The sequence below is a fragment of the Aspergillus clavatus genome, genomic scaffold (assembly GCF_000002715.2).
Source record: "Aspergillus clavatus NRRL 1 1099423829806 genomic scaffold, whole genome shotgun sequence".
In the NCBI taxonomy this organism is placed as follows: Eukaryota; Fungi; Ascomycota; class Eurotiomycetes; order Eurotiales; family Aspergillaceae; genus Aspergillus; species Aspergillus clavatus.
In genome coordinates, this window is record NW_001517093.1 from 1759804 (window position 1) to 1779611 (window position 19808).

General features: G+C 52.8%; 7 protein-coding genes across 7 annotated transcripts, besides 4 other annotated features; 3 read left to right on the forward strand and 4 right to left on the reverse strand.

The window, feature by feature from the left end:
* The first annotated feature begins 1220 nt into the window (after positions 1 to 1220).
* Positions 1221 to 1245: a microsatellite.
* Positions 1221 to 1246: a microsatellite.
* Positions 1247 to 2443: 1197 nt separating this feature from the next.
* On the forward strand, positions 2444 to 3301 carry ACLA_085270 (formyltetrahydrofolate deformylase; the record flags this gene model as incomplete). Its single annotated transcript, XM_001268257.1, has 1 exon — positions 2444 to 3301. The coding sequence occupies one exon, from the start codon at positions 2444 to 2446 to the stop codon at positions 3299 to 3301; it is 858 nt and encodes a 285-aa protein (XP_001268258.1).
* A 392-nt stretch (positions 3302 to 3693) lies between these two features.
* ACLA_085280 (DUF3237 domain-containing protein) lies at positions 3694 to 4293 on the forward strand (the record flags this gene model as incomplete). The annotated part of the gene is made up of 3 exons (XM_001268258.1): positions 3694 to 3875; positions 3942 to 4022; positions 4077 to 4293. The coding sequence occupies 3 exons, from the start codon at positions 3694 to 3696 to the stop codon at positions 4291 to 4293; spliced, it is 480 nt and encodes a 159-aa protein (XP_001268259.1).
* A 15-nt stretch (positions 4294 to 4308) lies between these two features.
* On the reverse strand, positions 4309 to 5620 carry ACLA_085290 (uncharacterized protein; the record flags this gene model as incomplete). Its single annotated transcript, XM_001268259.1, has 3 exons — positions 4309 to 4737; positions 4786 to 5095; positions 5145 to 5620. The coding sequence occupies 3 exons, from the start codon at positions 5618 to 5620 to the stop codon at positions 4309 to 4311; spliced, it is 1215 nt and encodes a 404-aa protein (XP_001268260.1).
* A 1033-nt stretch (positions 5621 to 6653) lies between these two features.
* On the reverse strand, positions 6654 to 8080 carry ACLA_085300 (M20 family metallopeptidase; the record flags this gene model as incomplete). Its single annotated transcript, XM_001268260.1, has 5 exons — positions 6654 to 6883; positions 6933 to 7060; positions 7112 to 7501; positions 7555 to 7937; positions 7985 to 8080. The coding sequence occupies 5 exons, from the start codon at positions 8078 to 8080 to the stop codon at positions 6654 to 6656; spliced, it is 1227 nt and encodes a 408-aa protein (XP_001268261.1).
* Positions 8081 to 9471: 1391 nt separating this feature from the next.
* On the reverse strand, positions 9472 to 11212 carry ACLA_085310 (putative flavin-containing amine oxidasedehydrogenase; the record flags this gene model as incomplete). The annotated part of the gene is made up of 3 exons (XM_001268261.1): positions 9472 to 9618; positions 9709 to 11082; positions 11159 to 11212. The coding sequence occupies 3 exons, from the start codon at positions 11210 to 11212 to the stop codon at positions 9472 to 9474; spliced, it is 1575 nt and encodes a 524-aa protein (XP_001268262.1).
* A 386-nt stretch (positions 11213 to 11598) lies between these two features.
* On the reverse strand, positions 11599 to 14002 carry ACLA_085320 (putative thiamine pyrophosphate enzyme; the record flags this gene model as incomplete). Its single annotated transcript, XM_001268262.1, has 13 exons — positions 11599 to 11626; positions 11679 to 11841; positions 11896 to 12068; positions 12116 to 12216; positions 12266 to 12570; positions 12617 to 12667; positions 12717 to 13071; positions 13121 to 13304; positions 13353 to 13498; positions 13558 to 13652; positions 13703 to 13752; positions 13818 to 13851; positions 13906 to 14002. The coding sequence occupies 13 exons, from the start codon at positions 14000 to 14002 to the stop codon at positions 11599 to 11601; spliced, it is 1782 nt and encodes a 593-aa protein (XP_001268263.1).
* A 2432-nt stretch (positions 14003 to 16434) lies between these two features.
* ACLA_085330 (putative C6 transcription factor) lies at positions 16435 to 18716 on the forward strand (the record flags this gene model as incomplete). Its single annotated transcript, XM_001268263.1, has 3 exons — positions 16435 to 16634; positions 16697 to 17738; positions 17811 to 18716. The coding sequence occupies 3 exons, from the start codon at positions 16435 to 16437 to the stop codon at positions 18714 to 18716; spliced, it is 2148 nt and encodes a 715-aa protein (XP_001268264.1).
* Position 18717: 1 nt separating this feature from the next.
* Positions 18718 to 18758: a microsatellite.
* Positions 18727 to 18753: a microsatellite.
* Positions 18759 to 19808: the final 1050 nt, after the last annotated feature.

A 19808-nucleotide genomic window follows, 5' to 3' on the forward strand; every position in this document is an offset into this window, starting at 1 on the left:
AAGGAATGAATGAGAATGAGGATGGAATGAGAGAGATCGGGGCGAGGAGAAAGCTGCTTTTATATCTTTCGCACACACGGATGAAGCCTTGAGATTCCATCGCTGCCCTCGGTGGTCCAGCCTGTTGACCTAGTCTGCATGGCCGTATACTACTCCTCATCCAACCGACAGTCTACCCTCATACTGGGGGAACGGCTTTGCGGACCGTTTGCCGTTTGAGGCGATTCGCCTCCCCATGAGGGAGGGCTGAATCCCCACACTGAGAGGTGAAGGAATGGCCATCACAGCCTCGCAGGAATGAGCATGATTGAGTCGGTTAGTCGAAACGAGATGAAATGAAGGTGTTTAGGCCTTGAAGTTGGGGATGCCTTGACGGATCAGGAATCGGTTAAATTGCCGTTCTGCTGTGTTAATCTGGGGATACTGTTTCGCCAAGAGGCAACTGTCATCCACGATCGATCTGTTTATCATTACGGGGGTACTCCTCTAGCTGCTTTGTCTAGCGTCTACCCAGACTACCCAGATAGTTAGTGTTGTTCACTTGTTGCTGGTGTGACGCTGACTGCAGGTCATCCAGCATCCAGCGTTCAGCATCTTCTGTTTCTCGGCATTTGAGCGGCTGATGCCTGTAATGAATCAATCCCTTAATTAAATTGATAACTGTGCCACTGCCACAGACCCTGCAATGACCAGAGAGAGGACGGAGTAGGACTCCGGAGTTGTCAGTCTGTCTGGAGCATGGATTCTGCCCCAATCCAGAAATGCCGAATAGCTCGCCTGTGTCCTGATCTGGAAAACCCGCCTCTGCATTGCGCAGGGAACGGTGTCTTCGGCGGTGGAGATTATTCAGATTAGTAGATATGGGAGTAGTCCTTGGAGCTTTGTGGGTGGTCATTTGATTCAAGATTCAACCTCAACCTGGAGACTACAGAGAGTAAGTAAGTAGTATGTTGTCTGTCATGGGGGTTACCACAATGCTCGAGTGCCAAATTATCCATTCATGTTTCGTGGAGAGAGAAAGAGGGAAGGAGACGAGCAGAAAGCCTCATCCGGTTCAATGCCAGCCAGGAAAGCCGGCGCTAAAGTGAAGGCATTGGTGGCAAGACGCTAACGAAGGTGCTAACTGATGAGTTAAATTAGATGCTAAAATCCTCTTATTATTATCCCTCATCTCATCTTATTGATTCTGCTCATCTGACCATCCCAGCTGTTTATATTGCATTATTATTATTATTATTATTATTATGGACTACCGAAGGGCTCGCTCCCCTCTCTAACCGCCAGGTAAGTAAGTCTACTCCATTCCATAACTACCGTACCAAGTATTCAACCAAACGCTGCAATACAGAGTCAAGAATGAATAAACCTCTATATTGCTTTTCCCACCGCAATCTCGGCATAATCCTTTTGCTCTTTTATGGCCAGTATTTCCCTTCAATCGGGGTGTTTCCTTCGCAAATGGCGCTGTTGGCCGTAGACCCGGTCCTCTTCCCACTCCTGTGCTCTCAATATGCGTTGTGAGACCGAAAGAGCCCGACCAGGATGGGGACTCATTTATTCTGTACACAACTAAACACCCTGTAGAGCCGTAGAACCCCCCAGATTACCCAGGAAATTAAGCTCCTCCATCAAACCAGGAAAGGTCAATACGACCCCTGCAGCTGGCTATTCACGGTATTCACATCTCAATTCCGGTCTATTCGGAGCAAGGAAGAGACGTCGTTGATGCGCCTCAAGCAGGTACCGTACAGGCTAACTATAGAGTACGGAGTATAGAGTACAAATATCCAGGATCCAGACTCCAGAGGTGCAGGCGGGGACTCGCTTGGAATTGGCACGGGAGATACGAGCTTCACTACAGAGAAGCTAATGACTAGTGCCGCTGCCAGAGTTCAATCGGAAGGTTTACCCCGCAAGATGGACGGTATTCTTCAATACTATTGTTTGATCAAGCTCAAAAGGATACGGAGTCCCCGGTTCTGCCATCTCGAGGTTTGGTAGTTGTGGGGGAGTTGTCAGGTTGTGCTACGTCTGTGTAGGCCCACAACCTGTCGCTTTCGAGCCAGGGATTAGATAGAGTAAGGCTCCAGCAATCTGTGTTTTCATGGGATGCCATAAGCACAATTACCATCATTATTATTGAGCTAGGGTCTGTAGACCAAGACATTGATCAGGTACCAGGGGCAAAGGGGTACAAGCACCATCAACCCTAATCTTATCAATCAGTTTTCCCCCACCTTAGTCAGCGCCGAAAACGGCGGCGGGGTTTTCTGCCTTGTGGCCTGGCCTTGCCTTGTGGCCTTTTCGTGTGGCTTAAATATTCCCACATCGATCTCGATCGACGTTGTTGATCTCACCATCTGGTACCAAGTTCCGAACTATCTATCCCTCCTTCTTTTTTTCTTTTCGCCGAATTCAACATCCCCCTCTCGATTTCAACATCATGGATAGCTTCATTCTCACCATCTCCTGCCCCGATCACCCGGGCATCGTGCACGCGGTGACCGCGTTCCTGGTGCAGCGCAACCTCAACATCATCGACTCCTCGCAGTTCGGCGACCCCACCTCCAAGCGCTTCTTCATGCGCATGCACTTCGCACCGACCGAGCAGAACCCGGCCCTGACGGTCGACGAGCTGCGCGCCGCCTTCGCGCCTACCGCCCAGTCCCTCGAGATGGCCTTCGAGATCCACCCCGCCGCCCAGAAGCCGCGCGTGCTCATCATGGTCTCCAAGATCGGCCACTGCCTCAACGACCTGCTCTTCCGGCAATCGACCGGCCAGCTCGCCATCGAGGTGCCCCTCATCGTCTCCAACCACCCGGACTTCGCCCCCCTCGCCGCCACCTACAACGTCCCCTTCCTGCACCTGCCCGTCACCGCCGCCACCAAGCAGGAGCAGGAAACCCGCATCCTCGACCTCGTCCGCGAGCACAACATCGACCTCGTCGTCCTGGCCCGCTACATGCAGGTCCTCTCGCCCATGCTCTGCGAGGCCATGTCCGGCCGCATCATCAACATCCACCACAGCTTCCTGCCGTCGTTCAAGGGCGCCAAGCCCTATCATCAGGCCTACGACCGCGGCGTCAAGATCATCGGCGCCACCGCGCATTTCGTCACCAGCGACCTCGACGAGGGCCCCATCATCGAGCAGAACGTTGTCCGTGTCAACCACTCGCTGAGTCCCAAGGAGTTAACCCATGCCGGTAGCAACGTCGAGAGTAACGTGCTGGCCACCGCCGTCAAGTACGTGACGGAGCGGAGGGTGTTATTGAACGGACACAAGACGGTGGTGTTCAACTAGGGAACTAGGGGGAAAAAAAAAAGAAGGAATTGTTGGCCCTGGGAGGTATATCAATATAGACATGAACGACTACGCGACTGCGGTAGATCATGAACATTCCGCTTGCATATTTTCCCAGAAGTAAATCAAGTGGTCAATTGGCCATTGTCTACGGAGTAGACTCCGACACAAGAGTTGCCTAGCTATTTATTTTTCGTCCGGCATCAGACAGCCCCCTCTCTATCTCAATTATCAGAACTCTGGATTTCATTCAACAAACTCTGAATTTATGGGTAATACTTCATCCCGCACACTCAACAACCCCCTCACTCCAACACCGCGCACTCTCCATCCGACACTACACACCACAACGAGGAACCAGCGTATATCCCCCCCCCCCCCCCCCCCAAAAAATGGAACCCATCTTGCCCCCTCCAAAGCTCACCCACCTCTTCACCCTGCGCTGCGCCGTCGCCGCGCCCCTGGAAATCGGTCATGGCCCATACGGCCGCCGCCGCTGCGTGCCCATTCTCTCCGGCACGGTGAGGGGCGAGTATCTCACTGGGGAGGTTGTCCCCGGAGGGGCGGATTTCAGGTATGGCCATCAGCAATCTACGATTTTGTCACTACGACAGGCGGACTGATGCTGATTCATTGACAGGCTTGTTGAAGCGGATCAGACAACGCACGTGAATACAAACCACGTCATTAAGAGTGAGGATGGGGCGTATATCTACGTCCGGTAGGACTTTCCTTGCTCTATAGTATTGCATGATGGGATATTGATGAGCTGCAGGACGGAAGGAACGCGGTCCGGACCGCCGGAGGTTCTCCAAGCGCTGATGGAAGGCGACGGGGTCGATCCCGATGCATATTGGTTCCATCTGCATATCAAGTTGGAGACGGGGCATGAAAGGTACAAGTGGATGAACAACCGGGTGATCGTGGGGAGAGCCACGAGGGCTAAGGGCGAGGTCGCGTATGATGCGTATTTCCTGGAAAACGGCTCGTGATTCGAGGGTCTATAATCACCGGTCGAGATGGTTGCGTAATAGTTCGGCTAGATCTACCGCTCCGCTTGTCTGGCGGGTCAAAATTTCATCTGCAATCTCGTTCGCCCAGTCGTAGTCCGAATGGTAGCCGCGAAGCTCGTGGAGTCGCAATTGGAACCAGTTCCGTTGTACCGGGTCATCCGTCTCGATGACCGCCATCAGCAGCGGCCAGTGCAGCCGGCGTAGCAGCCGCGGGTCGGCCGTATATTGCTTCTGGGCGATCTCAATGATGCTGGTGAGTGCCTGTCGGCGCAGGGCAGTTGAAGGAGATGACGAGTAGAAAAGGCGTTGGTGAAAGAGGACCTGTGCGTAAAAAGTGGATACCGCCTTGTAGATGGTGTTAAGGGTACGGCGCATGGAAGTCGCGCCAGCGAGTTTAGCCGTGACGAAAAGATCCGAGTATTTCTACGCAGGTCAGTATGTGCGCTTTTAACGATGTCAAGAAAAACCGACTTCACGAATGGTCATCATTGCGAGGGACAGAGATTCAGCGCTGGCCATGGCGGAAGCCGGATGGCCGACAAGTACCTGCCATATCTTGTACCGTAGACATATGGCTTCGTGCAAGAGCTCCAACCCTCGGTAGTTCTCCATGTCATCCGACACCTCCTGGTCGGGATATCGTTTCCCCCAGAAGCATCGGCCCCAGAGACGTGCACAGCGATGTAGTTGATCTGGATGAAGAGCAGGATTGCCGGATTGCAGAACATAGTCGTACAGAGACCCCGTAACGCCGACCGATCGGCAGTTTACATCGATGTATCTGTAAACTTAAGATATGCGCATCAAAAGCTCAGTTCGGAATAACCTACAATATCCACAACAAAAACTGCTCCGGGACAAAGGAAACTCGGGATGCCAAATCCTCTGACTGCCCTGCGTCCATTGAGAAGAGAACGTTATTCACGTCCTTGATCTGGATCAGCGATGGATGCGATTCCAGCAATGACCGCACCCCGTGCAAATACAATTGTAGATGCTTCGCACAATTCCCAAACTGCCACTCATAAGCGACCATTAAGAACATTGTTACCAGGATCATCTCCAGCTCCGTCTGCGAAACTTCCCGCTTCGGCGTCTCCAGCCATTGTCGGAACTCCTTGACGGCAAGCCCATAGTGGTACCGACCATGGTCCTCGGCTGTCGGACGACCGGGAGACCGCAAAATATGGCCACTGCGATGCATGTCACTTGCAGACAAGGCCAGGATCATTCGCATAATGATCTTGCTCGATGCAGCAGGACCCTGGTATAGATAGCAGAAGGTGCTCCATTGCCAAGCTTTCATGTAGTAGAACACGAGGGAAGATGAAGGAAAGAACTGAAAGTATATTTGATCGTGTTCAGATAGGACTAGCGAATTGGCGCAAGGAATCTGTGATACGGACAGGGGCGGATAGAGCGGTGTCAAAGGTTCATATGGTAGAAAGGACCACGCGGTCTGGAGTGGCGGCGCCGCAAGAGAGCTGGTATTGTATGCTTGGGGCCCGTACCACAGTGTTGTCAAGTTACTTGAATGGGCCGAAGGGATCATCCCAGCAGCATTGTCACCAGAAGCGAGTGAGTCCACGCCAGATCGCACTGGCTGGATCGGACGCACATTGATAGTCGCCCTACTGCCTCGTTTCGCGGCGACTTCCCACTCGCAATTGAGCCGTAGATTGAGGCAGCGGTTGCAGATGGGACGCTCTTCGCCGCATTTCACTTTTCGACGGCGACAGGTACTGCAGCCTGCACTGGTCAATTTCGTTGAATCGAATGATATGGCCTGGGAATCGGCGAAAAGTAAACTGACCATTTTTCGAGCGAGGGGCGTTCCGTCCCGACATGGATAGAGTCGCCCACTCTCAGTCTGTAAATCAGCCTGTAGGCATGAGTGAATTGAAATGTCAACGCGACGAAGTGTTGATTTTGGGAGGAGAAAGAAATGGAGAAGCTTGGAGAAACGCGTGAAAGCCGATAAGCGGCAGAGCCTCGGAAGTGAACAGATGATATCGGAAGATGAGTCAGCAGGAGTATAACAGTTGACTTGATGTTCAAAGATGACGAAAGGAAGTAAGTTACATTGAAGAGGAAGAATTAACTCGGCATGGCACAAGAAGAGGGCAGTACAACTATCGGAATCCTTGTGGTTTGGCCAAAGCAGTTGTTGAACCTCATAGTTGGCACGATGGCTGATCTCCATACGACACGTTTGATCTTCAATTCATCCATCTCTGTTTCTCAATGTTTAAAAGATAGCCAACAGTGTGCTCTAAGAGCCGCAAACTGCATTGTGAGATGTTGCTAAAAATTCTACGAAGTCAGCAACGCCGTCAGGTTTATTCACCAACAGCAATCTCCCACTGCTTCTTAGCCAGTTCGAACAAACTATCGTCTGCCAGCATCTCCCATCCGATCATCGCCAAGGACTTGCCCACAATGACAGATTCGTCATGCGCTGTGTCGGTTCCAGCTGCAGCTGCAAACGAGGGATGGTGCGGAAATGAGCCTTCTTGGTCGGTGATGGCGAACGTGGTATGCAGCGTTGGAATGAGATAGCTCACGTTTCCTACAGAGTCAGCATACCCGTCGGTTTCAAGAAGGTTTAGGGGGAATACCAATATCCGAGGACCCAGTGAGAACCTTGTCATGGCTCGGGGTGATGTGGCGTCCATACCTAGCCATGTGCGTGGCGTACCGTTCGCAAAGTGTCTCGTTGATCTTGATGTCCGTGTACAGTTGATCCCTGTCAATCAGCATCGCATTCTAGCTCATTGGTAGTAGCAGAAATACACACTCAACAATTTCTACCTTGCATCCGGATGACAACGCCCCAGCCTCGATGCAGTTTCTCACCTTTCCCATCAGCCGATTCAGCCCCTTCAATGTTGGACTGCGCACCTGCCAATACGCCTTCGTTCTCGCCGGAATCACATTAGCCACAGTTGGGGTCTCCAGGAATGCGACGTGAACTCGTTCGTCAGGCTGCATCTGTTGACGCATCACAGCCACGTTATTGTATGCGCTGACCAGGGCATCGAGCGCGTTGATTCCCTCCCAGGGATTGCCACCAGCGTGTGCGGATTTTCCCGTAAATGTGCAATGGATCTCTTTGCGCGCGTTCAAGAGGACACCAGCAACTCCATCGGAGTCAACTCCGGGGAAGAGCTTTTTCGGCCCAGCGTGGCTATTTCGTCAATCGTCAATTATGGAACAAATCGAGAACACAAGGGGACGTACGCCATGAGGGAGATATCCACGCCTTTGTACGCTCCGGCTTCGATCAATTTGGCCTTTCCACCGCCATTCTCCTCCGCTGGTGTCCCTAACAGTTGTGCCCGACCTGGGATTCCGTATTTCTTCAACACAGCAGACAGAGCGAGGAAGGCAGCCACGCTACTTGTTGTGATCAGGTTGTGCCCACAGGCATGCCCGATCCCAGGAAGCGCATCGTACTCAGCATTGAAGTTGATGAGCCGACCGCCAGAGCCGCTAATGGCTTCGAAGGAAGTGTCGAGACCATACGCCTGGCGGGTCACGGTGCACCCTTGAGATTCGAGAAAGGCACAGATTGTCTCGTGGGCACGATGCTCTTGGTATGCGGTCTCCGGATTGGACCATATCTTTTCAGTTAGCCTAGAGTGCTTTGAATCGAGTCGTCGAGACGAACCTCTCTGTTGATTTTACGCAGGGGAGCATGGAGTGTCTCCAAGGCAGCGTCAATGGATGCTTTGATGTCATCAATACTAGGTGTGAGGACAGTCATCCTGATTTTCAAGCACTTGTTTTTGATTTGAACTGACCCAAGGTATTGGGGCAACGGTTCTATTAATACACCAAAGGCATCTATTTTGGCCTTGCGGAGTACCGCGGTTGATACTACTACTACAAAACTAGGATATTATCAGCAAGTCGGGGACCACGATTCTTCCACCACGCATGCGGGGTTCTTTATCACTGAAGCTGGCTATTACCTCGGAACTTACAGGAGAAGTGCATTGACTGGAGATTGTCTCGCGTCGCGTGGGTGGGTAGCAGGCTAGCAGGCTACTATTTGGAGCATTGATCATTGATCTGACTCGTCTCGAACTTGAACCCTCTGAAAGCTGAACCCTCGGCCTCCCCATTCTCAATCCTGGGGTAAGCCCCTATCGTTTGATCAAACCTTATTGAGAAGATCCACAAACACTTGAAATCAGTCCAGGTCTGGAGGCTAGCAAAGTAGCCATACTGATAGGCGAGAATAGAGTTGCGGTTTGCCGAGTAACGCATCGCTATTGGCGGATCTGCCGAGCATTAGTATTGCCATCTGCAACTAGGGGTGGTTTTTAAAATGGGATAAAATGACAAAACAACACGTCATTTTGACCTTTTTTTCCTAACTGTGACGGTCCGGTACAGTAGAGCTTACCTCCCAGCACAATGTTTTTATGTTCTGAAGCAGATCATGTGTGATGTTATGTAGCGAGAGATGCTCAACAGGGGGAGATAGTTTAATGAGACATCCTTTTACCATCACCCAAATCTGTAGCCACCATTGTGGTTTTACATCTGCCATCATGACAATTTGGTAGCATGTCCTGACTAACCACAGTATCATAGTCATCATCATGATGAAAGTATACATGCTGGTAGGATTATCTTTAGAAAGGGTTATATAGTCTATAATCATATTAATCATAGTTGTATCTAGTATATTAATAATTACTATTATAGCATCTATAATTATAATACTTATACTTATACTCCGTACTATAAGTATTCTAACAGACGGCAAGCAGGGCGCTGGAAACCGCTCCCATTGCTCGCCGTCCTGCCGCCGCCCACCGCTTGCCGTCCACGGACATCCCATTACCCCGAACGGCATAGCGCTTACCACGTTCGGCCTACAGAACTTGTCCTATCTACACAGTATAATCATACTCTGCCTAGTTTGTTGTGATTTCGCTGCCCAAGGGAAATTGCAATGTCATGGAGAGATTGAAGCTCATGATCTCGAGATTTGCTTGAGTAAGTGAGTGACTGGAGAGCGGACATTCAACACCTACTCTCCTTATTGGCAACCTCACAGATCCGGGAATGGAAAGTTTCTGATATGTGTTATAAGATGACCATTAAAATTAACATTAACATGATGAATATACACATATATATCAACTATTGACTCCGTTTGTACCGCACCCCGTGCGAGACCATCAAGTACTTTGAGAACAGATCCTCTGCAAAGTCATCAAAGGGCTCATATGTCGCCCCGAGGCGATATGCAGCAGCTATGCCGGAGATGCACGCAATCTCATGCATATTCTACCATCGTCAGCGACAGTCGTCCATCTTCCAACTCTAGGGAGAAAAAAAAAAGCGAAAAGGAAAAAAAAAAAGCAACCAGATACATACCACCATCGTCCACGCGCCCGCATACAGCGTCCGATTCTTCCCATTGATGAACATCATTCCCGGCACGACCCGCAGATAATGCTGCCATCGATGCCCGAACTGATGCCACCACTTCTTGTGGATGATCTTGTCCGGATCGATACTTTCCCACGTCCACAGGTTCTTCTCCTCCTCGTTGAGGAAGATCGTCTGGTACACGTGTCTCTCCGGCGGCTGCGGCGGGTTCCCCTCGCCGACGGCCGCGCGGAACTGATGCTGGTAATTCGAGCAGTCAAAGCCCATCTCGATCTTGGCCGGGTCGCGCGCGAACGAGTGCGTGAAGTACATGGGCGCGAAACCCTCCCAGCCGTCGGCGCGGCAGGTCGGCGGCTGCGTGCGCGCGGTGGCGATCTGGTCCTCGCGGGCGGCGGAGGACGCCTTGGCGCAGAGCTCGGGCTTGTAGCGGGTCTCGAAGAGGGAGTTGAAATACTCGGCGTCGGAGTGGGTGATGGTGACGTCGTTGAAGAAGGCGACGCCGCTGAGGACGTATTTCTCGCGCCACGACGCGTGCGCGCCCAGCAGCGCCTTCGCCTCGTCTGCTGGCAGGCACAACACGAGCTCGTCGTAGCGCTCCGTAAAGTTATCGCGGACTTCTTGGGGTGGGGGCTCGGAGGCCGGGTCATGATGTGCGGGGTGCGGGCGCAGCCTGACGGCGCGGGCGTCGCGGTGGAGGATCTCGACGCGCGTGTTGAGGCGTAGGTGCACGCCGCGGGCGCGCAGGTCGGCGGCCCAGGTGCGGTAGAAGGCGCCGAGGTTCGGGAAGGTGTACATGGTGGGCTGGTTGGGGAGGAGGGTGTCTGGGTCGTAGTCCCATAGTTTCATGTTTGGGTCGTCGAAGAGGCGCTCGAGGAGGGCGGCGGAGACGTTGGGGGTTTGGTTGCCCGTACCGAGGAAGAGGGCCATGATGGGGAGGACCATTTTGTTGGCGAAGGCGTCGCTGAAGCGAAAGAGACGCAAGATCGTCTTGACAGGCATGAGGCCCAGGATCGGGAGCAGGCGCTTGATCCACTTCAGCACGCGGCCGAGCTTCTTGATCTCCGGCGCGAGCTCGTCGACCAGCGGCGACGGGAACATGTTCGTGAAGAAGCTGTCGACGCCCTTGCCGAAGGCGACTTGCAGCTGCACCGGGTGCGGCTCGTACCCGTACTGCCGGAAGAAGTGGAAGGTGTGCCGGAAGATCGGGGAGCCACCCTGCACGCCGTCGTTGAGCCAGTCGGCGCTGTAGCGCGACTCGTCCAGCGAGATGGACGTTGCTTGGCCGCCGGTGTAGGACGCGATGTCGAAGAGCGAGACTTCAAAGCGATCGGGGTGGTTGGCGAGGGTGGAGGCGCAGGACTGAATGGTGGAGACGCTGTCAGATATGAAGCCATAGTAGAATCCTAGGTAGAGAGATCGAGATCGAGATGCTTACCATGCCTGCTGCCCCGGCGCCGATGATGGCAACTCGTTTCTTCTTCTCTGGCATTTCGATCACTGTTATTCTCAAAGTACAATTCTCAATCGACTGCAAATGTTTATATTATATAGTCGGGTGATCTCATTGTGACCATGATGTCAGGCATTCCGCAATCGTCGATTATCGATCGATCTGCACGAACAGCACAGATCAGATCCATGGAATCACTCTTTAGCAGTGAACAGATTGAACGATACGATTGATAGAGTTTTGATGTCGCGAGTTTAATTCAATCTTGTTTTGCGCATCTCCTGGCGTTGCTTGTATGTGTACAACCCTTGCCTGGACAACCAAGTAAAGAATGAATAGTAAGTATCATGGATGTCTATATAGTACACACAGAGTATTTTTTTTTTTTTAACTGACTATCTTTCTATCAGGAAAGCTGTCTCTGATCAATTCTCCGGCCACATCGATGGCACCCTACACCGTCACATTAGCATTTCCCAGCAACTCATTACGATACATAACTCACCGGACTTCGACAACCGCACATCTGCCTCCCTGGACCACTTTGACCGCGCTCTGCAGCGTGCTATCGACATCCTTCACGGCAGACACCGTCGCCCCCCAGGCATTGCCAGCGGCGGAGGCAATCCCGGGATAATCCGGCGAGGGTTCGAATGAGATATTCAAGTCTGTTCGTCAGCATAGCTTCATTAACATCAACTCCAAAAAAAAACGGAACGTACCTCCTCTGTTCGACTTGGACGACAACCCGTCCTTGTGCACCAGCAACGCAGAGACCTTGGGCGCGTTCCACCCGCCGTTGTTCAGCACGATCAGTAGGAAGGGGACGTTGTAGCGGCGCGCGATCCAGTAGACCGACTCCATCTGGGAGAAGAGGTAGACGCCGTCGCCGACGCTGACTTGTTAGTTGGGGTGCAGGGTCTGGGATGGACTGTAGCTTACATAGCGCAGATGAATGAGTCTTGTTTTGCTAGCTTAACGCCTAATGCTGCACCGCCGCCCCAGCCTAGACCGCCGGCGCCGCTGCCGTAGAGGGTTCCAGGCTTTCCGTCATTAGTGGAGAACAGAACCTGAAGGAAAGAGGACTCATACCTTGGTTAGGCTCAGGTGGTGGATGATTGGGATGGCGTTCGTAACGGCTTCAATGACGATGGTGCTGTCTTCGGGGAGATGGTGGCGCAGTCTGGAGGAAAGGTAAGGGACGGTGACGATATCATCCGTCGGTGATTCAAGAGACTGTAGGCTTTGTCGCCAGTTCTTGTAGCGCTGTGCGCGTGCTTCAAACCCCTCGGCGTATCTGCCACGGTCGAGCTGCTGCTTATCCAGAAACGCGTTGAGCTGCTGCAGCGCCAGCTCACAGCTGACTTTGTACCGCCGGATTGCCTGCATGAAAAAGACTATTTCCATTAGACAACAAGCGAGGCGTAAAAATGGGTGGCATACCTGGCATCTGCTGCTTCAGGGGATCCACGTCAAGATGGAAGACTTTCGTTCCTGGATACGTGAGCTGGATTACTTCCATAGATGTCGAGGGTGAACATACCTTCGGCAGGCTTTCCTGCCGTCGGAACCCAGGGAACATCGCAATCCATCACCAGAATAACATCCGCCTGGCCTACAGCTGGATGCGTACTCACGGTCACCCCCAGGTACGCCTCATGATCACTGCGGATACACAGGTCTGAGCCGACGGTTTCCAGCACGCTGATGGGTAGCTTATCACAGAGTTCTGCCAGGAGCGGGGGTGCCCGTCGGTTCCGGCCCATGTAGCCTGTGATGATCAGTGGGCGCTTGGCCTCCATCAGCGCGGCGGCGATGCGCTCGACCTCGGGATCTGGAAGCACACAGGAGGTGACAGGGCCCATGAGCTCATTTCCTAGATCGGGGATTTCCACTTGCTGGTTGAATCAGCTTCTATCGTTCCGAGCTCGATCTAGAATCCAATACCTCCTCCAAGACCTCTCGTGCGGCCGTCAGATACGCTGGCCCTTTTGGATCGGACATGGCGAACTGCATGGCGCGATACACCATCTGCTTGATGTTGCGGCCCGTGCGGATCTCACCGGTGTAGCGGCAGTACTGCCGGAGGATGGATGCCTGATCGGGGATATCTTGCAACCAGTGGATAAACCTGGATGATCAGTACCTCAGTGATGCTGGGCCGTTGGGGATAGCTTACTCCGTTCGCGAACCGAGCATCTCCCCACTGTCGGTAAAGGGGCTTAATCCCGCAAAACACAGGACCGGCACGCGGGTCACAGAGGCATTGTGGATGGATTGGCCCATGGCCAGGGTTCCGCAGTCAACATGGACAATCACGCATTGCTACCTCGTCAGATTTTGGAAAAAAAAAATGTATTTATTTGAATCGAGACGGTACACACTGGGGAACCTGTCACCTGCGCATAACCCAAAGCAGCGGACAGTGCAACCAATTCGGAGGGACATGTGATGATGGTCGGAAATTTAATCGAATTGTCTATCCAATTAGTCTCGATCCTTCTCAAGCCAAGCATCCGAGTCAAATACCTTGTTTCGCCTTGATCATCGCCTCGAGCATGGCGGGATGGTCACTCCCCCTAACCCAGTCAGCTGGCACATTGCGACAACTGGCAATCGATCCATCATCCATCATCCCACTCACAGATTCACAAAGCAATACTTGACGCCAGCCTCCACTAACAATTAACATATCAGCCATTGAGCGTCAGGACGACGAGGTGCGATCTAACCTAATGCTTCGAAGAAACCAGTGGCGGCGGAGTCTACGCGCTCTTCCCCGTCCTCCCACTTCCGCTTCTTCGTCTGCGTCTGCGCGTTGCCGTTCATAATTCCCAACGTCGAGTATATACCGCGACTAGCTTTCGTGAGGTATCTTCTCGTCCAGTCCAGTTGATGGAAACCCCCTGTTTAGGCTTTGAAAGGTGGGTGTTAGATTTGGGACGTGTGGTTGGAGTCACCTGCAGCCAATGGGGGATTAGCCTTTGGTGTATTTCCCGCTGAAGGACTGAGAGACACCGACAGTGTCCGTGCAATTTTAGTGGATTATCCGTATAGAATAGAATAGGAGAGGAGAGGAGAGTATGCGCTGTATAGGCGAAGTGAAAGAATCAAAAGAAAGAGGGGGAAAGAGCAATATTATCGACGGGGGAACGTGACAGACTGACAGTTGACACCGGACACTGGACAGCGCGGACATTTCTTGGGAAGCGAGAAACGCTCCACTTGGTGCTTGCAGCCTCCCCGCAAATAATAATAATAGTGGACTTACGCAGGATGGAATTGGATTTGGAGTGTCGAGGATGATGGATATCGTGTCGCTCTACTTCGCTTCGAGGCGTGATTGAAAGTGTGATCTCGCATGGCTCAATTGTCCGAGAAGCCGCTGGAAAAGGTATGTAGTTGCACACCCTGGTGACAGACACGTCCATCTCCCTTGACACTAGCATCCCCAGAACTGTATCACACTAGGTTGTCCACTCGGTCGCTGATTCAGGAACTCTTCTCGGCGCAGATGCGCGGTTCTCGGTGGCAGTCTGGTTGGTGCATCGCGGTGGAGGTCATCGTGGATCCCGAAGATCCATTCCCTTTCGTGAACAACAATCCGGGGTGAAAGTCGTCTTCTGAAGATTAAGAGTTTCAACACGGCCATATCCGTGAGGATCGATCACACCATACGCCCCTCCCCTTGGGCGGTTGGACTAGATTGTGACTAGCCGATCCGCTTGGCAAGAGGGGGGTTAGACTTTGGAATTAGATACGAATTCGACGACGCTGCCACCGTTAGACGTGCTTGGCTCGTCCACACTCGAACCTGAGGTAGTCCTGCTCACGATCTTGGTCAACAGCGACCTCTCTTTGAACGGAAACTGTGGCGAGTCGGATCCAGAGAATCAGCCTGTTATCTTGACTTGTAGGACGAGCGTTTCCCCTTCCCCCCCCCCTCCCTGCCTGCGGACAGCGGGGGGTATTTCTCGGCTCGGTTAGTCGAAAGGCGTCTACGCACTCAACAGTCAATTGGGCAACACTACACTAGTATAGATACTATCTATATACACGCACCAGCCAGGAGATCCGGCATTTTCGAGCATTAGCGGCAGCATCCTCCTTCCTCACTGCCGAAGTCATATACACAGCATGCAGAGGAGCAGACACCTGTCAAGGCTGCAGAATTGCGTCCTCAACAGCCGACAGTGAATCCTACCAACCGATGAGCTTATTTCCCCGGACTGCGCTGCTCAGGGTCATGAATCCAATGTGCAATAAGCCGTCACTTCCCAAAGCAGAGCGGCCGGATACCGTTTGCCTGATTGAGTCCGGGAATTCGGTGTTTAATCTATCGTGACGGCCTCGTGCAGTTGGTGCAAAATTAAATAGCGCAGAGTCAATCCTTCGCGTCGTTGGGGACTTGGTCTCTGACTCTTGAGTCTGACACTTTGAGTCTTTGACACGGACAGCTATAGCATAGGCTGAGGCCTCGGGTCCTTTCACCCCAGCAAGAGAACCAAGCGAATGGTCTATCGATTTTATTGAATGCCTCACTCGGTGGATTCTGGATGGGGAGCACCCATTCTCTATAATCGCCCTTGCTAGGCCAGACACTATGTCTCGCTGAAACATACTAAGCTTAAGCCGACTCGAAGAGCTTATACTCTGTAGTTAAGAGACCCCACCCAATCTCGGAGGAATTGTAAATTTGTGATCAACTGATCACATTCCAGCCAGTGCATGAATCGAAGCCCACGAGGCGTCAATGGAAGCCCAATATGACCCGAGACCGGCTAGCCAGGACGAGTAGTAGTCAACTACACTACTTAGTCCTGACTGCTGGCAACTGGCGAGGATGTCTTCCTCGTAGGCTTCTTAGCCCCCTTTTTTTTGATTATTATTATCCCTCTGTGCGGGGTAAAAATCTGGGGATTTTTTTTTTTTCTTTTCTTTTCAATTCTGTCTTTTGTGGCGATTCATCAATCGACCGGCAATTATCAACTACTGTCATTCTAGGTTGTTACTCTGGGGAGGTGAAAAGGAAATGAATGGCTTGTGCTGCTGACTGAGGATTATGAGCATTTTATGATGATTATGCGACTGACTATGCTGAAAAGAAGAATAAAAAGAATAATCATCTATCTACAGCCCAAAGTCTCCTGACTCCCCCTCGACTCTCTGGGAAAACAATAAAATACTCTTCTTCATCAACCTCATTTCTGTCTCTACTGTATCTCTCAAAATGCTCTGAAACCAGCCATTCATCATCCAACATGTTCCATACTTTTGAGATCCACCGCAACGAGCAGCGCACAGCACGAGATGAACGCCGTGGTCGTCGACCGGGCCTACGCGCCTGCAAGGAGTGTCGACGACGCAAGATCCGCTGCACTGGCACTCATCCATGCGAGCCGTGTCTCTATTACAAGAAGCCGGAGTTGTGTCGATATTCGGATCCCCGGGTGCCTCGCAGGTACGTGCATGTTTCTGACCTCCCCCTGCTGGAGATGCATCTGATGGGAAACGGGGAGCCAGAACGCTGGACGACAGCATCGACACAGCCAATCAGTACCGGTCGGTGGTGGAACAATTATTCCCGTCCGCTCCCGTGCAGTCACTGGTGTCGTTGTCGCGAGAGGAGCTGCTGGCGCTGTTGCGCGACAGCATCCTGGTGTCAGATGGACCCACACCGCAGCTTCCTGAGACCCCCGGAACGGACCAGAATTCTCATCCCTCGCAAGACGATTCGCTGGAGAACACGGACGGCAACGAGTCGAACGACGTCTCGGACGATGTCAATGCGCTCTCCACCGTCACTCGCGCCCCGTCCACCTATCTGGGCATCTCCTCCATCAACGCCGTGTTCCAGGTGCTCAAATGGATCGATCCTGAGTCGCTGGAGCTGGCCGCGGCGGTCGAGGAGACTCCCTCGCCGGGCCCGGCGGGAGGGAGATCCCCTTCGCTCACCAAACTGACCAACTCGGTCATTCCGCAATCTCATTCCACTCAATCAAACAACGATCTCCAACTCCTTGATGCCTACTTCGACTACATCCACCCTTCTATGCCTCTCGTCGACGAACGAGACTTCCGGCAAACGTATCTCGCCGGCACTCGGCAGGACGACCAATGGCTTGCCCTGCTGAACATGGTTCTTGCCCTGGGTAGCATCGCCCTCTACCCCGGTGACGACCCCTCGCACATAGTCTATTGCAAGCGGGTTCGCTCCTATCTCTCGCTTGAGTCATTGGGTACTGCACATCTCGAGACCGTGCAGACCCTCGGTCTCATGGCCGGCCATTACCTGCATTACATCAGCCAGCCGAACCTGGCGTATGTGCTGATTGGCGCCGCCGTGCGGATGGCCACGGCGCTGGGGCTGCACAAGGAAAACGCCGACATCGACGAGAGCGAAAGCCGGCCCTTACGGCCGTCCGTGCCCGTCGAGCTGCGTCGCCGTATCTGGTGGTCGCTGTATTGTCTGGACACCTGGGGCAGCATGACGCTGGGGCGGCCAACATTGGGCCGTTCGTCGCTGGCAGTGACGACGCGGCCGCCCGTCCAGACCGTGGGAATCGTAAGTCGTGCCATTCTTCCTTTGAAAGGAAAAAAAGAAAGAAAGAAGGGATCAAAATGGCTGACTCTTTAGAACTCCTCGTGTACGCTCATTCTGGTCGAAAACATCCGCTACTGCCAGATCGCCACCCGCATCCAAGAGGCTCTCGCCGCATCGCCCCTGATCCCCTACTCACAACTCCAAGACTTCGACAACGAGCTCCTCGACTGGTACGAGCAGCTGCCGGCGCTCCTGAAGTCCTACGAGCCCTGCTCGGACTCGATCTATACCGCGCGCACCCGCATGCAGTGGAGTCTGCACAACCTGCGCATTCTGCTCTACCGGCCGGTGCTGCTGAGCTTCGCGCTCCGCCGCGTCCCCTACGTAGCCCTGCACACCGAGCAGCGGCTCGCCATCGACAAGTGCCGCATGCTCGCCAACGATGCGATCCGCGACATCGCGCAGGCCCGCATCCACAACCCCACTGCCGCCTGGGGCGTCATCTGGCATCTGTTCCAGGCCACGCTCGTCCCGCTACTCAGCCTGAGCGTCGTGCTCACCAACACGGCGCCCATCACCGACGCAGACCGCGAGCTGGTCCTTTCGTGCCGCGAGCAGGTCGAGATTACCATCGGCACGATCTCGCGCATCGAGGCCTGGCACCCCACCGCCCGCAAGAGCCTGAGCCTCATCTCGCGTATCCTCGCCGCAACCAAAGTCCGCTTCGCCGACCCTCCGCCACCAATCTACCACCCCCAAACACAACCTCCCAACCAACCTCAATCCCAATCCCAACCGCATTCCCAGGCCATGAACCCGGCCCTCCAGGTCCCCGTCATGACCGGCATGCCCTCCATCTACACCGAGAACGAGCTGAGTCTGCCCAGCCAGGAGGTCTGGGACTACATCAGCTGGACGGGCCACCGGGCGTGGCCGGATACGCTGGCGTCGCAGGTGCCGAATCCGGATTTCTGGTCCGCGCCGGGCTGGTGGCAATGAGTTTTTCTCCTTTTTTTTTTTTTTTTTTTTTTTTTTTTCTTTCACTGTGCAATTACCTTTTTCTTCCATGTTCATATTTACAAATTTTCCCTCATGATGTTCATAAAGATGATACAAATGCAAGTGCACATACGAAATCGAGAAAACGAGAAACCCCCCCCTTTTCACTTTTTCACGCATACAGCTCCCCCCCCCAGCTCTGTAGGTTGGCTATTGCGCGCCAAACGCCGTTGGCAGCGGATACAGACAGCTTCTCGTCTGCTAGGACGGCAGGGAGGAGGGCATTAGAGGATGGAGAATGTTCTTATGTCTGTTTCATTGTAGTTCTGGGTTGGGTGAAGGTATGGGTAGCTTAGCTCTTGGGATGTGCTTAGTATGGATTTGGGTCAGCGATGTCCCTGGCTTGATAGATGGATGACTTAAGCGAGGAAGAGGTCAACACTTGCTCTGAGTGCTTTGCAGTTTCATCTCGCGTGTCTGTCTCATCTCTTGCCCCAATCAACTGGCATCGGAGGTTCTACATTCCGGGGCCTGTCTAACCCCCCAATGAATAATGACAACGGACGTTTTTATCTAGCCTAAGCGAACAGCAGATCATTGACAGGGAAATGGCTGACTGCGAGTGTCTGGTATTCAACTGATACTGAAAGCCGTCCACAAAGTCCAACTCTTGCAACCTCACGAAGAGAAGGTGCGCAACGAAGCTGTATAGCTTGCTTCCCCATTTACTGTTCTGTATTTGTCGGATCATTGGCACCATGCTCATTTACCCTGAATCAATATACCTGATATAGTACGATTCATCCCCAGAGGTCTTGTTAATCTGCCCCGAGCGAGATCGACGATAGTCATGATATCAACACTTTCATGGAAGCCTTTTTCCTTATCCTTGAATGGGTAACTGGCCCCATTCTCGATCATCGGACATCAAGGGAGCGACTGAATAGACTAAAGCCCTCGGGGCTAATATGTCCCAACCACGAAGCTCTTGATTCCCTGGAACCGGTTTGCGATCTGTGAACAACTCCACTCTATCGAGTACAAACAACACGATTGACCAGGATAGGGTTCTCGGAATCATTAGTGAATCCC